The sequence below is a fragment of the Scyliorhinus torazame genome, chromosome 18 (genome assembly GCF_047496885.1).
Source record: "Scyliorhinus torazame isolate Kashiwa2021f chromosome 18, sScyTor2.1, whole genome shotgun sequence".
Classification (NCBI taxonomy): domain Eukaryota; kingdom Metazoa; phylum Chordata; class Chondrichthyes; order Carcharhiniformes; family Scyliorhinidae; genus Scyliorhinus; species Scyliorhinus torazame.
The window spans coordinates 170,302,064-170,323,813 of NC_092724.1; the positions used below are offsets into that span (position 1 = coordinate 170,302,064).

The 21,750-nt window shown below is 51.0% G+C and overlaps 1 protein-coding gene across 3 annotated transcripts in view; it reads left to right on the top strand.

Moving 5' to 3' along the window:
* ube2o (ubiquitin conjugating enzyme E2 O) overlaps positions 1-21,750 on the top strand; it is a 202,426-nt gene that overhangs the window by 48,185 nt on the left and 132,491 nt on the right. For all 3 annotated transcript variants that reach the window (XM_072483904.1, XM_072483905.1, XM_072483906.1), the window contains exon 3: positions 6,062-6,172. In XM_072483904.1, the coding sequence (XP_072340005.1) occupies positions 6,062-6,172 (111 nt within the window). The remainder of the gene's footprint in view (positions 1-6,061; positions 6,173-21,750) is intronic.

The window sequence follows — 21,750 nt, forward strand, 5'->3', positions numbered from 1 at the left end:
CTCTACCCGTTCGGAGACATCCTGGACCCTGGCACCAGGGAGGCAACATACCATCCTGGAGTCTCTTTCACGTCCACAGAAGCGCCTATCTGTGCCCCTGACTATAGAGTCCCCTATAACTATTACTCTTCTGCGCTTTGACCCTCCCTTCTGAACATCAGAGCCAGCCGTGGTGCCACTGCTCTGGCTGCTGCTGTTTTCCCCTGATAGGCTATCCCCCCCGACAGTATCCAAAGGGGTATATCTGTTCGAGAGGGGGACAACCACAGGGGATTCCTGCACTGACTGCCTGCCCTTTCTGGTGGTCACCCATTTCTCTGCCTGCACCTTGGGTGTGACCACACTTACATAACTGCGATCTATGACGCTTTCCGCCACCTGCATGCTCCTAAGTGCATCCAATTGCTGCTCCAACCGAACCATGCGGTCTGTGTGGAGCTGCAGTTGGGTGCACTTTCTGCAGATGAAGCCATCCGGGACGCTGGAAGCCTCCCGGACCTGCCACATCTCACAGTCAGAGCACAGCACCCCTCTAACTGACATTGCGTCAATTAATTAAAATTAAAATTTGTCTTTTTTTTTAAAATACTTTTTTTTTAATTTCAAAGTTACTGTCAACTATCTGTTTCCTAGCACTAGATTTCTAATAGAAATGCGATAGCTAACTATAATATTCTCCGATCTCTGGCTTAGATATCCTCTAAATTATAATTAAGTTATTATGTTTAATTAGTTCCCAAATACTCAAAAAAATTTAGGTTAGAATCCCAACCAGCCACTCAGGTCACAGCTTTTCTGTGATGTCACTTCAGTTTCCCCCCGACACACACAATTTGAAAAACAGGTATAAAAGTAAAAATCACTTGCTTACCTTCTGAGATGTTCTCAGGTTCTCTCGCTGACAGAGACTGCTCCTCCACCTCCAATCCTTGACCTGCACAATGCTAATAATATAATAATATAATATGGCACTTACCTTACACCAATGGGTCTTATTATTAGGTTAGAGGAGGAGGGCGGGTGGGAGACACTACACGTGTAGTGTCTCGGGTTTCCTCTCCACCAGAATTTATTGGTTGGGGGGGGGGGGGGGGACTTGCCAGAGGTCGAACTTCCGGTTCCCGCCGAAATCCAAAGGGCTGCTCCTGCAAAGGTAAGTGCTTTTAAATTCACTACTCACCTCCCAGAAGGCCCCTGCGCACCGCTGCCGCCGAAATCCAAAGGGCTGCTCCTGTAAAGGTAAGGCTTTTAAACTAACTACTCACCTCCCAGAAGGCCCCTGCGCACCGCTGCCGCCGAAATCCAAAGGGCTGCTCCTGCAAAGGTAAGTGCTTTTAAATTCACTACTCACCTCCCAGAAGGCCCCTGCGCACCGCTGCCGCCGAAATCCAAAGGGCTGCTCCTGTAAAGGTAAGGCTTTTAAACTAACTACTCACCTCCCAGAAGGCCCCTGCGCACCGCTGCCGCCGAAATCCAAAGGGCTGCTCCTGCAAAGGTAAGTGCTTTTAAATTCACTACTCACCTCCCAGAAGGCCCCTGCGCACCGCTGCCGCCGAAATCCAAAGGGCTGCTCCTGTAAAGGTAAGGCTTTTAAACTAACTACTCACCTCCCAGAAGGCCCCTGCGCACCGCTGCCGCCGAAATCCAAAGGGCTGCTCCTGCAAAGGTAAGTGCTTTTAAATTCACTACTCACCTCCCAGAAGGCCCCTGCGCACCGCTGCCGCCGAAATCCAAAGGGCTGCTCCTGTAAAGGTAAGGCTTTTAAACTAACTACTCACCTCCCAGAAGGCCCCTGCGCACCGCTGCCGCCGAAATCCAAAGGGCTGCTCCTGCAAAGGTAAGTGCTTTTAAATTCACTACTCACCTCCCAGAAGGCCCCTGCGCACCGCTGCCGCCGAAATCCAAAGGGCTGCTCCTGTAAAGGTAAGGCTTTTAAACTAACTACTCACCTCCCAGAAGGCCCCTGCGCACCGCTGCCGCCGAAATCCAAAGGGCTGCTCCTGCAAAGGTAAGTGCTTTTAAATTCACTACTCACCTCCCAGAAGGCCCCTGCGCACCGCTGCCGCCGAAATCCAAAGGGCTGCTCCTTTACAGGGGTGTAGTATTAATGAGGTCAGTCCATAAGAGGGTCGTTTAGGAGTCTGGTAACAGCGGGGAAGAAGCTGTTTTTGAGTCCGTTTGTGTGTGTTCTCAGACTTCTGTATCTCCTGCCCGATGGAAGGTTGGAAGAGTGAGTAAGCCGGGTGGGAGGGGTCTTGGATTATGCTGCCCGCTTTCCCCAGGCAGCGGGAGGTGTAGATGGAGTCAATGGATGGGAGGCAGGTTCGTGTGATGGACTGGGCAGTGTTCACGACTCTCTGAAGTTTCTTGCGGTCCTGGGCCGAGCAGTTGCCATACCAGGCTGTGATGCAGCCCGATAGGATGCTTTCTATGGTGCATCTGTAAAAGTTGGTAAGGGTTAATGCGGACATGCCGAATTCCCTTAGTTTCCTGAGGAGGTATAGACGCTGTTGTGCTTACTTGGTGGCAGTGTCGACGTGGGTGGACCAGGACAGATTTTTGGAGATGTGTACCCCTAGGAATCTGCAGCTGTCAATCATCTCCACCTCGGCCCCGTTGATGCTGACAGGGGTGTGTACTGCACTTTGTTTTCTGAAGTCAATGACCAGCTCTTTAGTTTTGCTGGCATTGAGGGAGAGATTGTTGTCGCTGCACCACTCCACTAGGTTCTCTATCTCCCGCCTGTATTCTGACTCGTCGTTATTCGAGATCCGGCCCACTATGGTCGTATCGTCAGCAAACTTGTAGATGGAGTTGGAACCAAATTTTGCCACGCAGCCTTGTGGGACCCTGGTATTGAGTACTATTGTGGAGGAGGTGTTGTTGTTTATTCTTACTGATTGTGGTCTGTGGGTTAGAAAGTAGAGGATCCAGTTGCAGAGTGAGGAGCCAAGTCCTAGGTTTTGGAGCTTTGATATGAGCTTGGCTGGGATATGGTGTTGAAGGAGGAGAGCTGTAGTCAATAAATAGGAGTCTGATGTAGGAGTCCTTGTTGTTGAGATGCTCTAGGGATGAGTGTAGGGCCAGGGAGATGGCGTCTGCTGAGGATTTGTTGCGGCGGTATGCGAATTGCAGTGGTTCAAAGCATTCTGGGAGTATGGGGGTGATGCGCTTCATGACCAACCTCTCGAAGCACTGCATTACGACTGAAGTCAGGGCCACAGGACAGTAGTCATTGAGGCACGTTGCCTGGTTCTTCTTTGGCACCGGTATAATGGTGGTCTTCTTGAAGCAGGTGTTGACCTCGGAGCAGAGTAGGGACAGGTTGAAGATGTCCGCGATTTTGCCAGCTGGTCCACGCAGGCTCTCGGTGCACGACCAGGGATACTGTCCGGACCCGTCGCCTTCTGAGGGTTCACTTTCAGGAAAGCCGAGCTGACTTTGGAAGCTGTGATGGTGGGTATGGGTATGTTATGGGCTGCTGGGGTACCCGACGGTGGATCGTTGGTTTCCTGCTCGAACCGAGCATAGAATGCATTGAGTTCATTGGGGAGTGGTGCGCTGCTGCTGGAGATACTGCTCGGCTTCGCTTTGTAGCCCGTTATGTTTAGGCCTTGCCACAACCGTCGAGAGTTTGTAACGCTTGTCTGTGACTCTAGCTTGGTCTGATTCTTTCTTGACATCTCGGATGGCTTTGCGGAGGTTGTACCTGGATTTCTTGTATAGGTCAGGGTCGTCTGACTTGAACGCCTCAGATCTGTCCTTCAGTAGGGAGTCAATCTCGTGATTGAGCCATGGTTTCCGTTTGGGGAATGTACGTACTGCTTTCTTTGGCACGCAGTCGTCCACACATTTGCTGATGAAGTCCGTGACGGTGGTGGCATGCTCATTTAGGTTGATCGCTGAGTTCTTGAATATGGACCAGTCCACTGTCTCTAAGCAGTCACGTAAGAGCTCTTCTGTCTCCTTGGACCAGCACTGCACGACCTTCTTAGCTGGATTCTCCCGCTTAAGTTTCTGCTTGTATGCCGGGAGAAGGAGCACTGTCTTATGGTCTGATTTCCTAAAGTGCGGTCGGGGGATGGAACGGTAGGCGCCCTTGATTTTTGAGTAGCAATGGTTGAGAGTGGTGTCGCCCCTGGTGGGACAGGAGATGTGCTGGTGGAATTTTGGCAGTACTCTCTTGAGGTTGGCCTTGTTGAAGTCCCCAGCCACAATGAACAAGGCCTCTGGCTGTTCTGTTTCGTAATTGTTTATAACTGTACAATTCGTCCTGCGCCTTCCTCACTTCTGCCTGCGGTGGGATGTAGACCGCTGTGATAATGGCTGAAGTGAACTCGCGTGGAATATAGTAAGGGCGGCACTTCGCCGTCAGGTATTCCAGGTCCGGGGAGCAGAGGGTCGCCAGGAGGAGTTGATGAGGAGGCAAACCCCTCCACCCTTCGCTTTGCTTGTTGATGCAGTGTGGTCTGTCCGATGAATTGAGAAGCCTTCAGGTTGTGTGGCACAGTCCGGTGAGGCGGGGGTGAACCATGTCTCTGTGAAACAGAGATCACAGCAGTCTCTTGCTTCCCTCTGAGAGATAAGTCTAGCGTTAAGTTCATCCAGCTTGTTTTCGATCGCTTGTAAGTGTACCAAGAGTATGCTGGGGAGAGGAGTCTTGAAACTGCGTTGCTTCAGTCTCACCTGCAGACCGCCGCGTTTCCCTTGCTTCCTCGGATGGCGGCTGTGGCTGGATGATCCCAGAATCCGATGGGAGAAGTCTGACCTTGTGGAAGGTAGGTTGTTGCGTCTGGCGGGGACAGATGCGCTGGCGGGGACCAGGACGGGTCGAGTTTAGCAGGGTCCCGGGCGCTGGTTGAGGTAGTGGGGTTTGCTGGGGGGGCATGTTTGCGATCCGGACGGGTCCCGATGTTCTGCGGGCATGGGAGTACCTTGCAGTGCGTTCAGGTCCTCGAGCCGGGCCTCTGCCGTTTCGGGGGTCCTGGGTCACGAGCGGGGGCTTCCTGACGCAGGTTGGGCTGCGTCCCGTGTTCTGTTCCCTTCTTGGGTACTCCTGGGGTCGGGTCTTGGAGTCGGCCCAGTTGGGCCTCCTTGTGGATTTTTCTTTCCTCCATCTCCTGGTAGGTCAGGTCGCTGGGCGGGCCTCTCCGGTTCGGGTCGCTGGGCCGGGTCCCGTCATTGGGGGTCGGGTTGGGAGCTCCGGGGACTGGGCCGAGCGATCGGGGGCTGGCGTTGGTTGTTCGGCTGGGTTGGGCACTCCGAGATCCGTGTCGGGTCCAAATCAAGATTGGGGCTTCACTTCCGGTTTGGCCCGATCCGCTTCCAGGTCGTGGAGGTCAGGTCAGGTCGGGTCAAAAGGTCTCCATGGACCTCGGAAGATGTTCAAGCCTGCAAGAAAAGATAAGAGGTTTGTAATAATGTTAGTCTTAGAATTAAATTTTAAAAGATTAGAACGATTGTAAGTTAAGTAGAAAGTGGATCTGTTGGGGAGAGCCCGCAGAGAGTCGCCTCGCTCTGGCGCCATTGCCCATGTTCCATGCCATAATCCAGGATTTCAGTTCATCTGTTTTACCTGTTATACTTCTTACATTGAAGCAAACGCACTCCAGACCTACAATCCTGCTGAGCCCTGCGGCTTCCTTCTGTCTGCTCTTGCTTTGCACTATGTTTATCTCGGTCTCACTTTTTCCCTCCCCCCGTCTCTTTGTTTACTGGCCTGCTGTGACGCTTCCCACCCCCCTGCCGTACTATTGCTATGAAGGAGCTATTGGTGTTTGGCTTGTTTGTTCTTGTTTCCTGGGATGGGAATGCCACTGACCAGGTGGCATTTGCTGCCATCCCTAACTGTCCTTGAAGGTGCAATGGCAAGGTTGGAATTAACTGCCTTCCTTAAAACACTTTGAGCTTTTAATAGTTTTTGTGAAATTAGATCATTGCAATAGCAGTTAATGTTTTGCTATCTTCAGTGTGTCTTCTGTTCTATTGCCGTGCGATGCACTCAAACTGACGAAACATTTTGGTGTTGGTTTTCTTCATTCTGTGCCTGCATCTTTTACAGGATAATCAATGTGGAACAGTGATTGATGTGAATATGGAGTGTACCCTGAAGATTCTGGGAACAAATTACATACTTCACCCAGTCAACAGCAGAGATTTGCAGCATATTTGGGTACGTGATTAGAAAACTGCAAGATTTTCATTTTTTGCTAATATTTCCTTGCTTTCTACTTTTTTAAAAAGTAGGATTTCTTGTCATTTCATTTTTGAGAAGAAGCATTTCCAGATTATTGAGGCTTTGCTTGTGAACAACTTTTCATGGAAACAGAAGCAATTGGTGCAATAAAAAACAAAGTGCTGGTCTGGCAGCTTCTGTAGACCGAGAAGCCGAGTTAGCGTTTTAAGTTTAATATGACTTCATTGGAACTAAAGAGAGGTAGGAAGGTTCTATCCTGTTGAAGAGAGGGGAGGGGCAGATAGAGCAAAAGAGAAGGTCAGGGATGGGTTAGCAGGTGGGGGAGGTTCAATGACAAAGATATCATGAAACACGAGACCAAGGGAGTAGTAATATTGGTACTAAAGACACAGCATCGGTCCACAGTAGATGTTAATAGCAGAATAAAGGTTAGCACTGCCTGAAGGTAAAAACAGGAGGACATGATACCGACTGTTCGGACACCCTGGGCTAGTGCACGGTCAGTTCCAGCCACCAATTCTTATAAAAATACCCCAAACCGTTGGCCCTTGGCTGCCCAATTATTACAGTCACCAGGTTTGTAAATGAAAACAGTTAGTCTATATATTTTTTAATATTTCTATTCAGGACATTTCCATTTTAAATACAAAACTCAACATTACATCCATCCTTATACATTTCTCACTATAAACACCCCCTCCACCAGACTACCCACATGCCCCACTTTGTACTATAATATAAAATAAAACAAACCCCTCTTTTGCTCCTCCTCCTCCTCCCCCCCCTCCCCCCCCCCCCCCCCCCCCCCCCCCCCCCCACTGACGTTTACCAACTCTTAAAGAAGGAGATGAGCAGCCTCCACTTCGTAGAACTCCTCCTCTGATCCCTAATGTCAAACTTTATCTTCTCTGGATGTACAAATTCTGCCAGGTCATTCAGCCACCTGCTGCTCTTGGAGTTCCAGAGCCCGCCACCTGTTGCTAACTTTTGCCTTAGTTTAATTGCTCTGTTTTATCACCTTTGCTCTTGCGTCGCCAGGTATCTTTCTGATACCACCACGTGGTTCAAATCCGAGTAATGATCAATAATCCAATACACCGCTTAGTAAGATTTAAATCAAAGCACATTTATTATACACAGTGATCACTACTCATGTACAAATTCTACATCTAAGCTACTTCTACAGCTAACAGGCCAATACTTAACTTGGAACTGGCCCACCAGGTCAGGGAAATGAATGGCCTTTTGTTCGGGTTCTGAGCCTGCGGGATCTGAAGTTGGTACGGATTGGTAGCTAGGAGCGCCTATCTCGTAGCGAGCGTTGAAGTAAGACTTACTGGATATCAGCGGCGGCTGAACCGGTCACTGTCAAGGGTTGGTTCGCGTTGCTGAGTGACCCGGTCAAGAAGAACGATTTGAACTTGGGCTTGATTCTTATAGTCCCCAGGGACTTCCCGCCTTTCGGGGCGGACCCTGTACCTGGTTCCAAGTGATTGGACTTTGTCCCAATCACTTGGTTCGATTTTCTCCAATGCTGGAGCGGTTCCCTGATCGATGGGCGGTCCTGAGGTGGTCGTTCACCTCCCATTGTGTAGGCGTCTGCTGGCGCCAAAGAGTCTGGTTTGGCTTCATGTGTCTAAATGTTGCTCATTGTTCCCGGGGATTGCTCATTAGTATGCAGATGGCTGGTGTTTTGTTATGCTGATGGTTGCCGGTATCGATCTTGTCTGGCCTTTCCAGAGGTAAATACACACTCAACCTGCAGCTGCTTGTTTGTGTCCTGTTGACCTACTTTCCCATCCGCCTTTGCCGTTCGCCATTCTAAATCGGGAGTTAGCCATTTTAACTGGCTACACACCCTACTAAGATTCTCTTCCAGGCTATCAGGGAGGCAACGGCCAACCCATCAGCCTCTCTTTCTCCTCCTGCACTCCAGGATCTTCCAGTACCCCAAATATCGCCACCCACGGGCTTGGGGCCACCTTCACCCCCAAGATCTCGGACATCGTCCCTGAAAAGGACTCTGAAAACCCCACCAGTTTCGGGTAGACCCAAATACGTGTGGTTTTCCGGCCCCATTAAACACCACTTGCACCTGCCCTCCACCTACAGAAAAAACACTCCATAAATGTGTTGTCATATGCGCTCTGTGCATTACTTTAAGTTGAAGGGCAGCACGGTAGCATAGCGGTTAGCGCAATTGCTTCACAGCTCCAGGGTCCCAGGTTCGATTCCCGGTTGGGTCACTGTCTGTGCGGAGTCTGCACATTCTCCCCGTGTGTGCGTGGGTTTCCTCTGGGTGCTCCGGTTTCCTCCCACAGTCCAAAGATGTGCAGGTTAGGTGGATTGGCCATGCCAAATTGCCCTTAGTGTCCAAAATTGCCCTTAGTGTTGGTTGAGTGGGGTTACTGGGTTATGGGGATAGGGTGGTGTGGGCTTGGGTAGGGTGCTCTTTCCAAGAGCCGGTGCAGACTCGATGGGCCGAATGGCCTCCTGCACTGTAAATTCTATGAATTAAACTCAATTTTGAACATAAGGTCAAGTTTATCCTAGGCAAGGCCTCACTCCAGACTCCCTCCTCAAATGCACCACCTAACTCCTCCCATTTTCCTCTTTATCTCCACCATCGAGGCCCTCTCCCTTTCCATTAACTGACCATAGATATCTGAGACCTTGCCCTCCCCAATCTCATCCTCGGACACAATCTTTTCTAGCGATGAAGTGGGTGGTAACTGGAAAAATGGCCAACTCCTTTCTCCCGAAATGCCTCATCTGCAATGACCGCCTTTCCCCCTCTGCAATGGACAGTTCTCCACCAGTTCCCCCAACTCTGCAAATCTACTTCCCACGAACAAGTCCCTAAACCTCTCTATCCCCTCCTGTTCCCAAACCCTGTATGTTGAATCCAACCCTGCTAGGATAAATCTATGATTTCCACAAATCGATGCCCACGGCAACATGCCCTCTAGCTTAAAATGCTGCCTAAACTGATTCCAAACTCTCAATTAACCAACCGCCCCGCTTGTAGAGTACTGAGCCGGCGAGAACTGAAGCGGAGCCATCACCAGTACCCTCAGACTTGTCCCCATACACACTGCCTCCTCCACCTGCCCCCACACCGACCCTTCCTCCACAACTCATTTCCAAACCTTCTCCACATTTGCTGCCCAATAATCAATTTTGGCAACGCCAGCCCTCCAATCTGCCTGTCCCTCTGCAAAAATGCTCTCCGAATCCAAGGCACTGTACCCGCCTGTATAAAGGCAGAAATTGTCCTATTTACCCTCCCAAAAAATGATTTAGGCAGAAAAATAGGCAATTCTGAAAAATAAATAAAAACTTTGGAAAGATCCCATCATTTCCACGGTTTGGGCCCACTCTGCCAGCAATAGCGGAAGAACATCCTGCCTCTACCAAATTAGCCACATTCAACTTATGCAACAGAGCCCAATTATGTGCCACCCATATTCCCAGATACTGAAAACTTGACCTGACCAGGCGAAACCAAAACTTCTCCAAGCCCATTTCTTGTACTTGGGAACACATCACTTTTCCCGACATTTAACTTGTACCCCGAAAACCAGCCACATTTTGTCAGTATCTCCATAATTCTACTCGTACTAGCAATCTGGTTCATCACATATGTTGTCTGCACATAAGGACACTCATGTTCCACACCTCCCCTCTCTATTCTCCTCCACTCCGTCAATGCCCGAAGTGCCATCGGCAATTGTTCAATCACCAATGCAACAAGCAACAGGGAAAGAGTGGACACCTTGGCCTTGTCCCCTGGTGTAAACAAAAATGCCCTGAACTTGATGCATTTGTACGAACACTTACCATAGTGACCCTGTACAACAACCTAATCCAGCTAATAAACTCCAACCCAAAATACCCCAACACCTCAAAGGTACTCTCACTCAACCGATCAAATGCCTATTCCATGGGTGTTATCACCTAAGGGCTGGTTTAGCACAGTGGGCTGAACAGCTTGCTTGTAATGCAGAACAATGCCAGCAGCGCGGGTTCAATTCCCGTACCGGCCTCCCGAACAGCCCTCCCCCAATGCACCTCATTACCACCTCCATTTTCTCCTCTTCCACCACCGGAAAATCCAAACTATCCAGAAACTGCTTCATGTCAGAGACGACCCCCACCCACCCCACACCGACCTGTACAGCCCCCGGTAGAAGGCCCATTCACCTTCCCTGGATCAGAGACCACTCCGCCCCAGAGTCCTTTATCTGCCCAATATCCCTCACTGACGCCTGCCTCTCAGCTGGTGTGCAAACAACCTACTGGTCTTCTCCCCATGCTCATAAAACACCACCCTTACCTGGCGCAACTGACCCACTGCCTTCCCTGACAACAAAACTATCTTGAGCTTCTTCCTCTCCTTCAACTCCTTTGGGGTAGCTGAGTACTGCCGATCCACTGCCAAAATGGCCTCCACTAACCTCTGTCTTTCCACCGTTGCCCTATGCGCCTTGATCGAGATTAGTTCCCCCCCTTAATTACCGCTTTCAATGCCTCCCAAAATGTGGAGGGAGAGACCACCTCGCTTTTATTAAACTCGACATAGTGTCTATAGCTGCCATAATCCTCTCATGCCCCCTTATCTGGCAAAAATGCCACATCCAACCTCCATTGCGGTCACTGGCTACCCCCTTTCTCCACGCACATTTCCACAAAATGTGGCGCATGGTTCGATACAACAATTGCTGAATATTCTGATCCCACCGCCCCTGCAAGCAGTGCCTTGTCCATAACACAAAAATTGATACAGGAGTATCTCTGTGTACGTGAGAAAAGAAGGAAAATTCCTTCTCCTTCAGGCGCCCAAACATCCACAGCCCTCGTCCCCTCCATGAACCCAATCAACTCCTTCACTGCCACCCCCCCATAATCTACTGGTGCATATCCAAATCCAGAATCCTTGCTGACACCTTCATAAATTCCAGTTAGGAGCATACACATTCACTAGCACCACGAGAGTCCCCTCCAATCTTCACTCACCATCACGTATCTTCCCCCTGGATCCTCCACTATGTTACACTGAAAAAGCTACTGTTTTGTTAATGAGCACTGCAGTCTCTCTCATCTTCGTATCCAACCCTAAATGGAGCACTTGTCCCACCCACTCTTTCCTCAATCCTGTTTGGTACTTCACCCTCAGGTGAGTCTCCTGCAGAAAGACCACGTCTGCCTTCAAACTTTTTAAATGGCCAAACACCCAAGACCTTTTGATTGGCCCATTCAGTCCCCTCAACCCTCTGGTCGGGGGTTCTAGATTTCCTCCCCACCCCCGCCACCACCACCTGATCAGCCATATCCAAATCCTAATGGACCCCTCCAGGTCCCTACCTCGCCCACCTCCCAGGCCCACCCAAGTTGGTCACCACCACCCTCCTCCACCCAATAACTGCATGACATCAGTAAACCCCTCCCCATCTCAAACAAAGAAACCCACCCCCTGCACTAAGCTCGCTATCCCAACTCAAACAAACAAACAAACAAAAACCTCCCTCCCCCCACCCCCCACAAATAGTCAGCCGTGGCTTTCCCCCCATTTCACTTCCATTAACCAGCATTTCTGCTAGCAGGGTGACCCCACCTGAGGCTGAAAACAAAGTTTAGTTACAAAAAGACCCACAGATTCCCCCCTTGCTCCAGCCTACTTAAAACGTTCACCACCAAACTCCTTCACCCCCCACATCACCTCCCCCACCCCTATGCACTTCCCACCATACCCAACAAATGTTTAATACCCACAATGTCTCCACCCCACACGCAGGGTGGCTGATAATACAAAACTATAAAACTATACAATCACAGTACAAAGTGAATAGACAAACTCCCTCACCTATTCCACAGCTCAACCAGGCAGGTGAACCCACCCAAACGTCTCAAATGTCCCCCAGTCCATAATCCTTTATGAAGTTTCTAGCCTCCTCCGCCGTATCGAAATGGTACAAGCGAGCCGGGTAAATCATGCTGACTTGCACCTTGCTCCTAAAAAGAACAACTTTGGCCTTGTTGAACCTAGCCCTTCTCTTTGCCAGCTCTGCTCCGAAGTTCTGATAGATATGAACTGTATCGCCTTCCCAGCTACATTCACGGATTTCCTTTGATCTTTCTCTTGTCCAAATACCATTGGAGCCGTACAATAGTTACCCATGGAAGTTCCTCCGCTCTCGGCTTCTTTCTTAACGACTGATGAACCCAGTCCACTTCAGGACGGTGATCAAAGACCCATTCCCCCACCAACTGCTTGAACATCTTGGTCACTTATTCTGTGGTTCTTGTTCTTCGGGCAGCCCCATGATTCTCAAGTTCTGCCTCCTTGTGCGGTTCTCCAGGTCGTTGATCTTGGCCTTCAACTTATTCTGCCACCCTGACATCATCAACATTTCTGCCTCCAAAGAGGCAACCTGATCCTCGTGATCGGCATCCGTCTCTTCCACCTGTATCATCGCATTCTGCGCCTCCTGCTATTACACCCTCTCTGGGGCAGCCCCAATTGGTTCTGCCACTCTCGCCAGGTCCTCCGTGACCGCCAGCTTTCGGTTCTTCAATTCGGCCGAAAGGAACCCAACCAATTGCTCTGTCGCCCACTGCGGGTCATGATGCCACAGGTTCCACCACCATCTTTCCTCCTGTGCCACACGTGTCGTCTGGTAACTCTTCGACATCACCCACCGGAGGAGAAAACCTGGTTCTTCAATATTATCACTTTACTACCTGCACCACCCACCCCCATAAAAGCAGCCAAAAAGGACCAAAGGACCAATCCTCGTGCAGGACCCACCTTGTGTGCAACCACTCACTCCATGGCTGCCACAAGTGCCAATTACTATTTGTCTATCTGAAGAGCTGGACTGAAGTGCAGCAGATACAATTGGTAACAATTAACTAATTCCTAACTCTCACTTCAACCTGCCTCCCCACCCACCCCCACCCCCACCCCCACCCCCACCCCCCCCCCCCACCCCCACCCCCACCCCCACCCCCCCACACCCACACCCACCCCCACACCCCCCCCACACACACCCCCCACACACCCCCCACACCCCCCCACACACCCCCCCACACCCCACCCACACACACCCCCACACCCCCACACCCCCCCCACACCCCCCCCACACCCCCCCCACACCCCCCCCACACCCCCCCCCACCCCCCCCCCCACCCCCCCCCCACACCCCCCACACCCCCCCCACACCCCCCCCACACCCCCCCCCACCCCCCCCACACCCCCCCACACCCCCCACACACCCCCCCACACACCCCCCCCACACACCCCCACACACCCCCCACACACACCCCCCACACACCCCCCACACACACCCCCCACACACCCCCACACCCCCCCCCCACACCCCCCCCCACACACCCCCCACACACCCCCCCCACACCCCCCCCACACCCCCCCCACACCCCCCCCCACACCCCCCCCCACACCCCCCCCCACACCCCCCCCCACACCCCCCCCACACACACACACCCACTCCCCCCCACACACACCCACACCCCCCCACACACCCCCCACACCCCCAACCCCCACACCCCCCCTCACACCCACTCCCCCACACACACACACACCCTCACCCCCCCTACCCCCTTCACCCCCCTTCACCCCCCTTCACCCCCCGCACCCCCCACACACACCCCACCCTCACACCCACTCTCTCCCCCACCCCCACACCCACACCCCCACCCCCACACCCACCCCCACACCCACACCCACCCCCACACCCACACCCACACCCACACCCACCCACACCCCCCCACACACACCCACACCCCCCCCACACCCCCCCCACACCCCCCCCACACACCCCCCACCCCCCCACACCCCCCACCCCCCCCAACCCCCACACCCCCCCTCACTCCCACTCCCCCACACACACACCCCCTCACCCCCCCTACCCCTTCACCCCCCTTCACCCCCCGCACCCCACCCCCCCCCCACCCCACCCTCACACCCACTCTCTCCCCCCCCCCCCCCCACACACACACACAAGACAGACAAACACAAAGGAGTGGAAAGGGGATAAATTGTAAGTGAAAGGAAAAAGTCTTCATTTCGGATGACTGTATACTTTCTTCACAGTAAACTTGCAGATTAAAATCTTTGGGTTGCAGTCTGTAATGGTCTTCTCTGTAATTTAGAAATGCAGTATTCACAACTTTCCTGGAAGGCACCTTATTTCTCTTCAAACCTTGATTTCAGTTGGTGGTCCATATTCAGGCCTCTGTAGTTTCAGGAATACAGCACGGTAGCACAAGTGGCTAACACTGTGGCTTCACAGCACCAGGGTCCCAGGTTCAATTCCCCGCTGGGTCACTGTCTGTGTGGAGTCTGCACGTTCTTCCCGTGTCTGCGTGGGTTTCCTCCACAGTCCAAAGACGTGCAGGTTAGGTGGATTGGCCATGCTAAATTGACCTTCGTGTCCAAAAAGGTAAGGAGGGGTTATTGGGTTATGTGGATAGGGTGGAAGTGAGGGCTTAGGTGGGTCGGTGCAGACTTGAAGGCCGGATGGCCTCCTTCTGCTCTGTCTGTTCTATGTTCTACAGACCCCACAGGCTTTCTGGAGAGTTTTGGCTGGATCCTTTGTCCTCCGTGCCACCAGAATAGAAACAGAAACTTTCAAGTCTCTGAAAAGCATTTTAGTGGGATGAGATCCAATTAGCACCTGTTACCACAGTAAGAAGTCTTACAACAGGTTAAAGTCCAACAGGTTTGTTTCAAATCACTAGCTTTCAGAGCACTGCTCCTTCCTCAGGTGAATGAAGAGGTAGGTTCCAGAAACATACATATAGACAAAGTCAAAGATGCAAGACAATGCTTTGAATGCGAGCATTTGCAGTTAATTAAGTCTTTACTGATCCAGAGATAGTGGTAACCCCAGGTTAAAGAGGTGTGAATTGTGTCAAGCCAGGACAGTTGGTAGGATTTCGCAGGCCAGATGGTGGGGGATGAATGTAATGCGACATGAATCCAAGGTTCGGGTTGAGGCCATACTCGTGTGCAGAGCTTGGCTATAAGTTTCTGTTTGGTGATTTTGCGTTGGTGCGTGTCCTGAAGGCCACCTTGGAGAATGCTTAATGCCCTTGACTGCTGAAGTGTTCCCCGACTGGAAGGGAACATTCCTGCCTGGCGATTGTAGCGCGATGTCCGTTCATCCGTTGTCGCAGCGTCTGCATGGTCTCGCCAATGTACCACGTTTTGGGACATCCTTTCCTGCAGCGTATGAGGTAGACAACATTGGCCGAGTCGCACGAATATGTACCATGTACCTGGTGGGCGGTGCTCTCACGTGTAATGGTGGTACCCACGTCACTGATCTGGCACGTCTTGCAGAGATTACCATGGCAGGGTTGTGTGGTGTTGTGGTCGCTGTTCTGAAGGCTGGGTAGTTTGCTGCAAACAATACCTACCTCTCTTCAGTTCCAAAGTAGTCACATTGGACTCTAAATATTAACTCTGTTTCTCTCTCTTTGTAGTAGCTGCCAGACCTGCTGGGGTTTTGTTTTTATTTCAGTAATCCACAGTATTTACCTTTTATTGAAGCTATTGGCTGTGATGTATAATGCTGAATTGATGTAGCACACTATGCATGGGAAAGACTTTTCAGCTCAACTAGTCTTTGGTGCTAATGTTCCTCTGGGCAATATTGTCAGCCACCCTATTTAATTTACTGATAATTTTAAATTCATTATAATGTTCCTTCACCCTTTGTCTGAAATGGATTGAGCAACAATTTTAATATATTAAGTTTATAAATATGTAGAGTTATTTGCAGTTTTCCCTCCTTGGCTATTAACTTGATAGTCTTAAGGAGCAGACATTGACATTTAAGCAGAAATATATATCTGTATTGAAGTGTCACCTTTCCTGCAAAATATTCTTCTCTTCTCACCTGATTTCTCCAAGTCTGATTCTTTTAAAAAATATATATATTTTATTCAAATTTTTCGGCCAAACAAAACTGTCCAAAGGTTTTCCCCTTTTTACAACAATAAAACAATATAAATAACAGTGACAGTTTTTAACAAATAAATAAATAATATATAAACTAAATGGCAACTGCCATAACAAAAATAATAGCTCTCCCAAATAATAGAATCAAGCAATCCAATATACATAACCAAGTACAAATATCTATACAAAAACACCCCTGAGGACCCACCCGAGCCCTCCCCCCTCCCCTCCCCCCTGGGTTGCTGCTGTTACCTTCCCATTTCCTTTATCGTTCTGCGAGGTAGTTAATGAACGGTTGCCACCGCCTGGTGAACCCTTGAGCCGAACCTCTTAGTGCGAACTTTATCCGTTCTAGTTTTATAAACCCTGCCACGTCGTTTATCCAGGTCTCCACGCCCGGGGGTTTGGCTTTCTTCCACATAAGCAATATCCTTCGCCGGGCTACTAGAGACGCAAAGGCCAAAACATCAGCCTCTCTCGCCTCCTGCACTCCCGGCTCTTCTGCAACCCCAAATGTAGCCAACCCCCAGCCTGGCTCGACCCGGACCCCCACCACCTTCGAAAGCACATTTGCCACCCCCACCCAGAACCCCTGCAGTGCCAGGCATGACCAAAACATGTGGGTGTGGTTTGCTGGGCTGCTCGAGCATCTCCCACACCTATCCTCTACCCCAAAAAATTTACTGAGCCTTGCTCCGGTCATATGCGCCCTGTGCAAAACCTTGAATTGTATCAGGCTAAGCCTGGCGCACGAGGACGAAGATTTTACCCTACGTAGGGCATCTGCCCACCGCCCCTCTTCAATCTCTTTCCCCCAGCTCTTCTTCCCATTTTCCCTTCAACTCATCCACCATGATCTCTCCCTCGTCTCTCATTTCCCTGTATATATCCGACACCCTACCATCCCCCACCCATGTCCCTGAGATCACTCTATCCTGAATCTCCTGCGTCGGGAGCTGCGGGAATTCCCTTCCCTGTTGCCTCGCAAAAGCCCTCAGTTGCATGTACCGAAATGCATTCCCTTGGGGCAACCCATATTTTTCCGTCAGCGCTCCCAGACTCGCAAACGTCCCGTCTAGGAACAGATCCCTCAGTTGCACAATCCCAGCTCTCTGCCATGCTCTAAATCCCCCACTATTCTCCCTGGGACAAAGAACAAAGAACAAAGAAATGTACAGCACAGGAACAGGCCCTTCGCCCCTCCAAGCCCGTGCCGACCATGCTGCCCGACTAAACTACAATCTTCTACACTTCCTGGGTCCGTATCCCTCTATTCCCATCCTATTCATGTATTTGTCAAGATGCCCCTTAAATGTCACTATCGTCCCTGCTTCCACCACCTCCTCCGGTAGCGAGTTCCAGGCACCCACTACCCTCTGCGTAAAGAACTTGCCTCGTACATCTACTCTAAACCTTGCCCCTCTCACCTTAAACCTATGCCCCCTAGTAATTGACCCCTCTACCCTGGGTAAAAGCCTCTGACTATCCACTCTGTCTATGCCCCTCATAATTTTGTAGACCTCTATCAGGTCTCCCCTCAACCTCCATCGTTCCAGTGAGAACAAACCGAGTTTATTCAACCTCGTCATAGCTAATGCCCTCCATACCAGGCAACATTCTGGTAAATCTCTTCTGCACCCTCTCTAAAGCCTCCACATCCTTCTGGTAGTGTGGCGACCAGAATTGAACACTATACTCCAAGTGTGGCCTAACTAAGGTTCTATACAGCTGCAACATGACTTGCCAATTCTAATACTCAATGCCCCGGCCAATGAAGGCAAGCATGCCGTATGCCTTCTTGACTACCTTCTCCACCTGTGTTGCCCCTTTCAATGACCTGTGGACCTGTACTCCCAGATCTCTTTGACTTTCAATACTCTTGAGGGTTCTACCATTCACTGTATATTCCCTACCTGCATTAGACCTTCCAAAATGCATTACCTCACATTTGTCCGGATTAAACTCCATCTGCCATCTCTCTGCCCAAGTCTCCAAACAATCTTAATCCTGCTGTATCCTCTGACAGTCCTCATCGCTATCCGCAATTCCACCAACCTTTGTGTCGTCTGCAAACTTACTAATCAGACCAGTTACATTTTCCTCCAAATCATTCATATATACTACAAACAACAAAGGTCCCAGCACTGATCCCTGTGGAACACCACTGGTCACAGCCCTCCAATGAGAAAAGCATCCTTCCATTGCTACTCTCTGCCTTCTATGACCTAGCCAGTTCTGTATCCACCTTGCCAGCTCACCCCTGATCCCGTGTGACTTCACCTTTTGTACTAGTCTACCATGAGGGACCTTGTCAAAGGCCTTACTGAAGTCCATATAGACAACATCCACTGCCCTACCTGCATCAATCATCTTAGTGACCTCCTCGAAAAACTCTATCAAGTTAGTGAGACACGACCTCCCCTTCACAAAACCATGCTGCCTCTCACTAATACGTCCATTTGCTTCCAAATGGGAGTAGATCCTGTCTCGAAGAATTCTCTCCAGTAATTTCCCTACCACTGAAGTAAGGCTCACCGGCCTGTAGTTCCCTGGATTATCCTTGCTACCCTTAAACAGAGGAACAACATTGGCTATTCTCCAGTCCTCCGGGACATCCCCTGAAGACAGTGAGGATCCAAAGATTTCTGTCAAGGCCTCAGCAATTTCCTCTCCAGCCTCCTTCAGTATTCTGGGGTAGATCCCATGGGGTAGACAAACCTATGATTATTTCTTATCGGGGACCGCACCGAGGCTCCCGTCATTCCCCTATGCCGTCTCCACTGCCCCCAAATTGTCAGTGTTGCCACCACCACTGGACTTGTGGTGTATTTCTTCGGGGAGAATGGCAACGGCGCCGTCGCCAGTGCTTGTAGGCTGGTTCCTTTGCAGGACGCCATCTCCAATCTCTTCCACGCCGCTCCCTCCCCTTCTCCCATCCACTTACACACCATTGAGATATTGGCGGCCCAATAGTACTCACTTAAGCTTGGTAGTGCCAGTCCCCCGCTATCCCTGCTACGCTGCAAAAACCCCCTCCTCACTCTGGGTCTTCCCAGCCCACACACAACTCATGACACTTTTCTCAATTTTCTTGAAAAAAGCCTTCGTGACCATCACTGGGAGGCACTGAAACACAAAAAGGAATCTCAGGAGGACTACCATTTTGACCGCCTGCACCCTACCCACCAGTGACAGGGGCACCATGTCCCATCTCTTAAAATCCTCCTCCATCTGTTCCACCAATCGTGTTAGATTTAGCCTATGTAAGGTTCCCCAACTCCTGGCTATCTGAATCCCTAAGTACCGGAAATCTCTTGTTACCTTCCTCAGCGGTAAATCATCTATTCCCCTACTCTGCTCCCCCGGATGTACCACAAACAACTCACTCTTCCCCATATTCAATTTGTACCCCGAGAATTCCCCAAACTCCCTGAGTGTCTGCATTATCTCAGGCATCCCCTCCACTGGGTCCGCAACGTACAGCAATAAATCATCCGCATACAATGATACCCGGTGTTCTTCTCCTCCCCTAAGTACTCCCCTCCACTTCCTGGAGCCCCTCAATGCTATGGCCAGGGGCTCAATTGCCAATGCAAACAGTAACGGAGACAGGGGACACCCCTGCCTCGTCCCTCTATAAAGACGGAAGTAGTCAGACCTCTGCCTGTTCGTGATCACACTTGCAACCGGGGCCCAATATAGCAGCTGTACCCATCCAATAAACCCTTCTCCAAAACAATCTCCTCAACACTTCCCACAGGTAGTCCCACTCCACTCTGTCGAATGCTTTCTCGGCGTCCATCGCCACCACTATCTCCGCCTCCCCCTCTGGTGGGGGCATCATCATCACCCCTAGCAGCCTCCGTATGTTCGTGTTCAGCTGTCTCCCCTTAACGAACCCAGTTTGATCCTCGTGGACCACCCCCGGGACACAATCCTCTATCCTCGTCGCCATCACCTTGGCCAGGAGCTTAGCATCTACGTTCAAAAGGGAAATGGGCCTGTAGGACCCACACTGCAGCGGGTCTTTTTCCTTCTTCAAAAGTAACGATATCGTCGCCTCCGACATAGTCGGGATCAGCTTCCCCCTTTCCCTGGCCTCATTAAAGGTTCTCGTCAAAAGCGGGGCCAGTAGGTCCGTATATTTCCTATAAAAGTCCACCGGGAACCCATCCGGTCCCGGTGCCTTCCCCGCCTGCATGCCCCCAATCCCCTTTATCACCTCCTCCACCTCAATCTGTGCTCCAAGTCCCGCCCTCTCCTGCTCCTCCACCTTCGGGAATTCCAGCTGATCCAGGAAATGCATCATTCCCTCCTTCCCTTCCGGGGGCTGAGCCTTATACAACCTCTCATAGAATGCCTTAAACACCCCGTTCACTCTCTCCGCTCCCTGTTCCATCTCTCCCTCCTCATCTCTCCCTCCTCATCTCTTCCTCCTCATCTCTCACCCCACCTATCTCCCTCGCCGCTCCCCTCTTCCTCAATTGTTGGGCCAGTAGCCGGCTCGCCTTCTCTCCATACTCATGCTGTACACCCTGTGCCCTCCTCCACTGTGCCTCTGCCTTACATGGTCAGCAGGTCAAATTCCATATGTAACCTTTGTCTTTCCCTGTACAGTCCCTCCTCCGGTGCCTCTACATATTGCCTATCCACCCTCAGAACTTCTCTCAACAATCGCTCCCTTTCTTTACTCTCTTGCTTCCCTTTATGTGCCCTTATGGATATCAGTTCCCCTCTGACCACCGCCTTCAACGCCTCCCAGACCACTCCCACCTGAACCTCTCCATTGTCATTAAGCTCCAAGTACCTTTCGATACACCCCCTCACCCTTAAACATACCCCCTCATCCGCCAATAAGCCCATATCCATTCTCCAGAGTGGGTGCTGTTCTTTTTCCTCTCCTACCTCCAGATCTACCCAATGTGGAGCTATGGCCGTATACTCCGTCCCTGTCACCTTCGGGATCAGTGCCCTTCCCAGGACAAAAAAGTCTATCCGTGAATATACCTTGTGAACATGGGAGAAAAATGAAAACTCCTTACTCCTAGGCCTAATAAATCTCCAGGGGTCTACTCCTCCCATCTGCTCCATGAAGTCCTTAAGCACCTTGGCCGTTGCCGGCCTCCTCCTGGTCCTGGACCTCGACCGGTCCAGCCCTGGATCAAGCACCGTATTGAAGTCTCCCCCCATTACCAACTTTCCCGCCTCCAGGTCTGGGATACGCCCCAACATACGCCTCATGAAGTTTGCATCATCCCAGTTCGGGGCGTATACGTTCACCAGAACCACCGCCTCCCCTTGCAATCTGCCACTCACCATCACGTATCTACCCCCACTGTCCGCCACTATGGTCTTTGCCTCAAACAGTACCCGTTTCCCCACTAAAATAGCCACCCCCCTATGCTTCGTATCTAGACCTGAATGAAACACCTGTCCCACCCATCCTTTACGTAGTCTAACCTGGTCTGTCTGGTCCCCCACCCCCCGCTAGATTCCAAGTCTGATTCTTAAGGTAAGTGGAACTTCTGACGTTATCCTGGAATCTCCCAAGTTCCATCTCCAGGATATG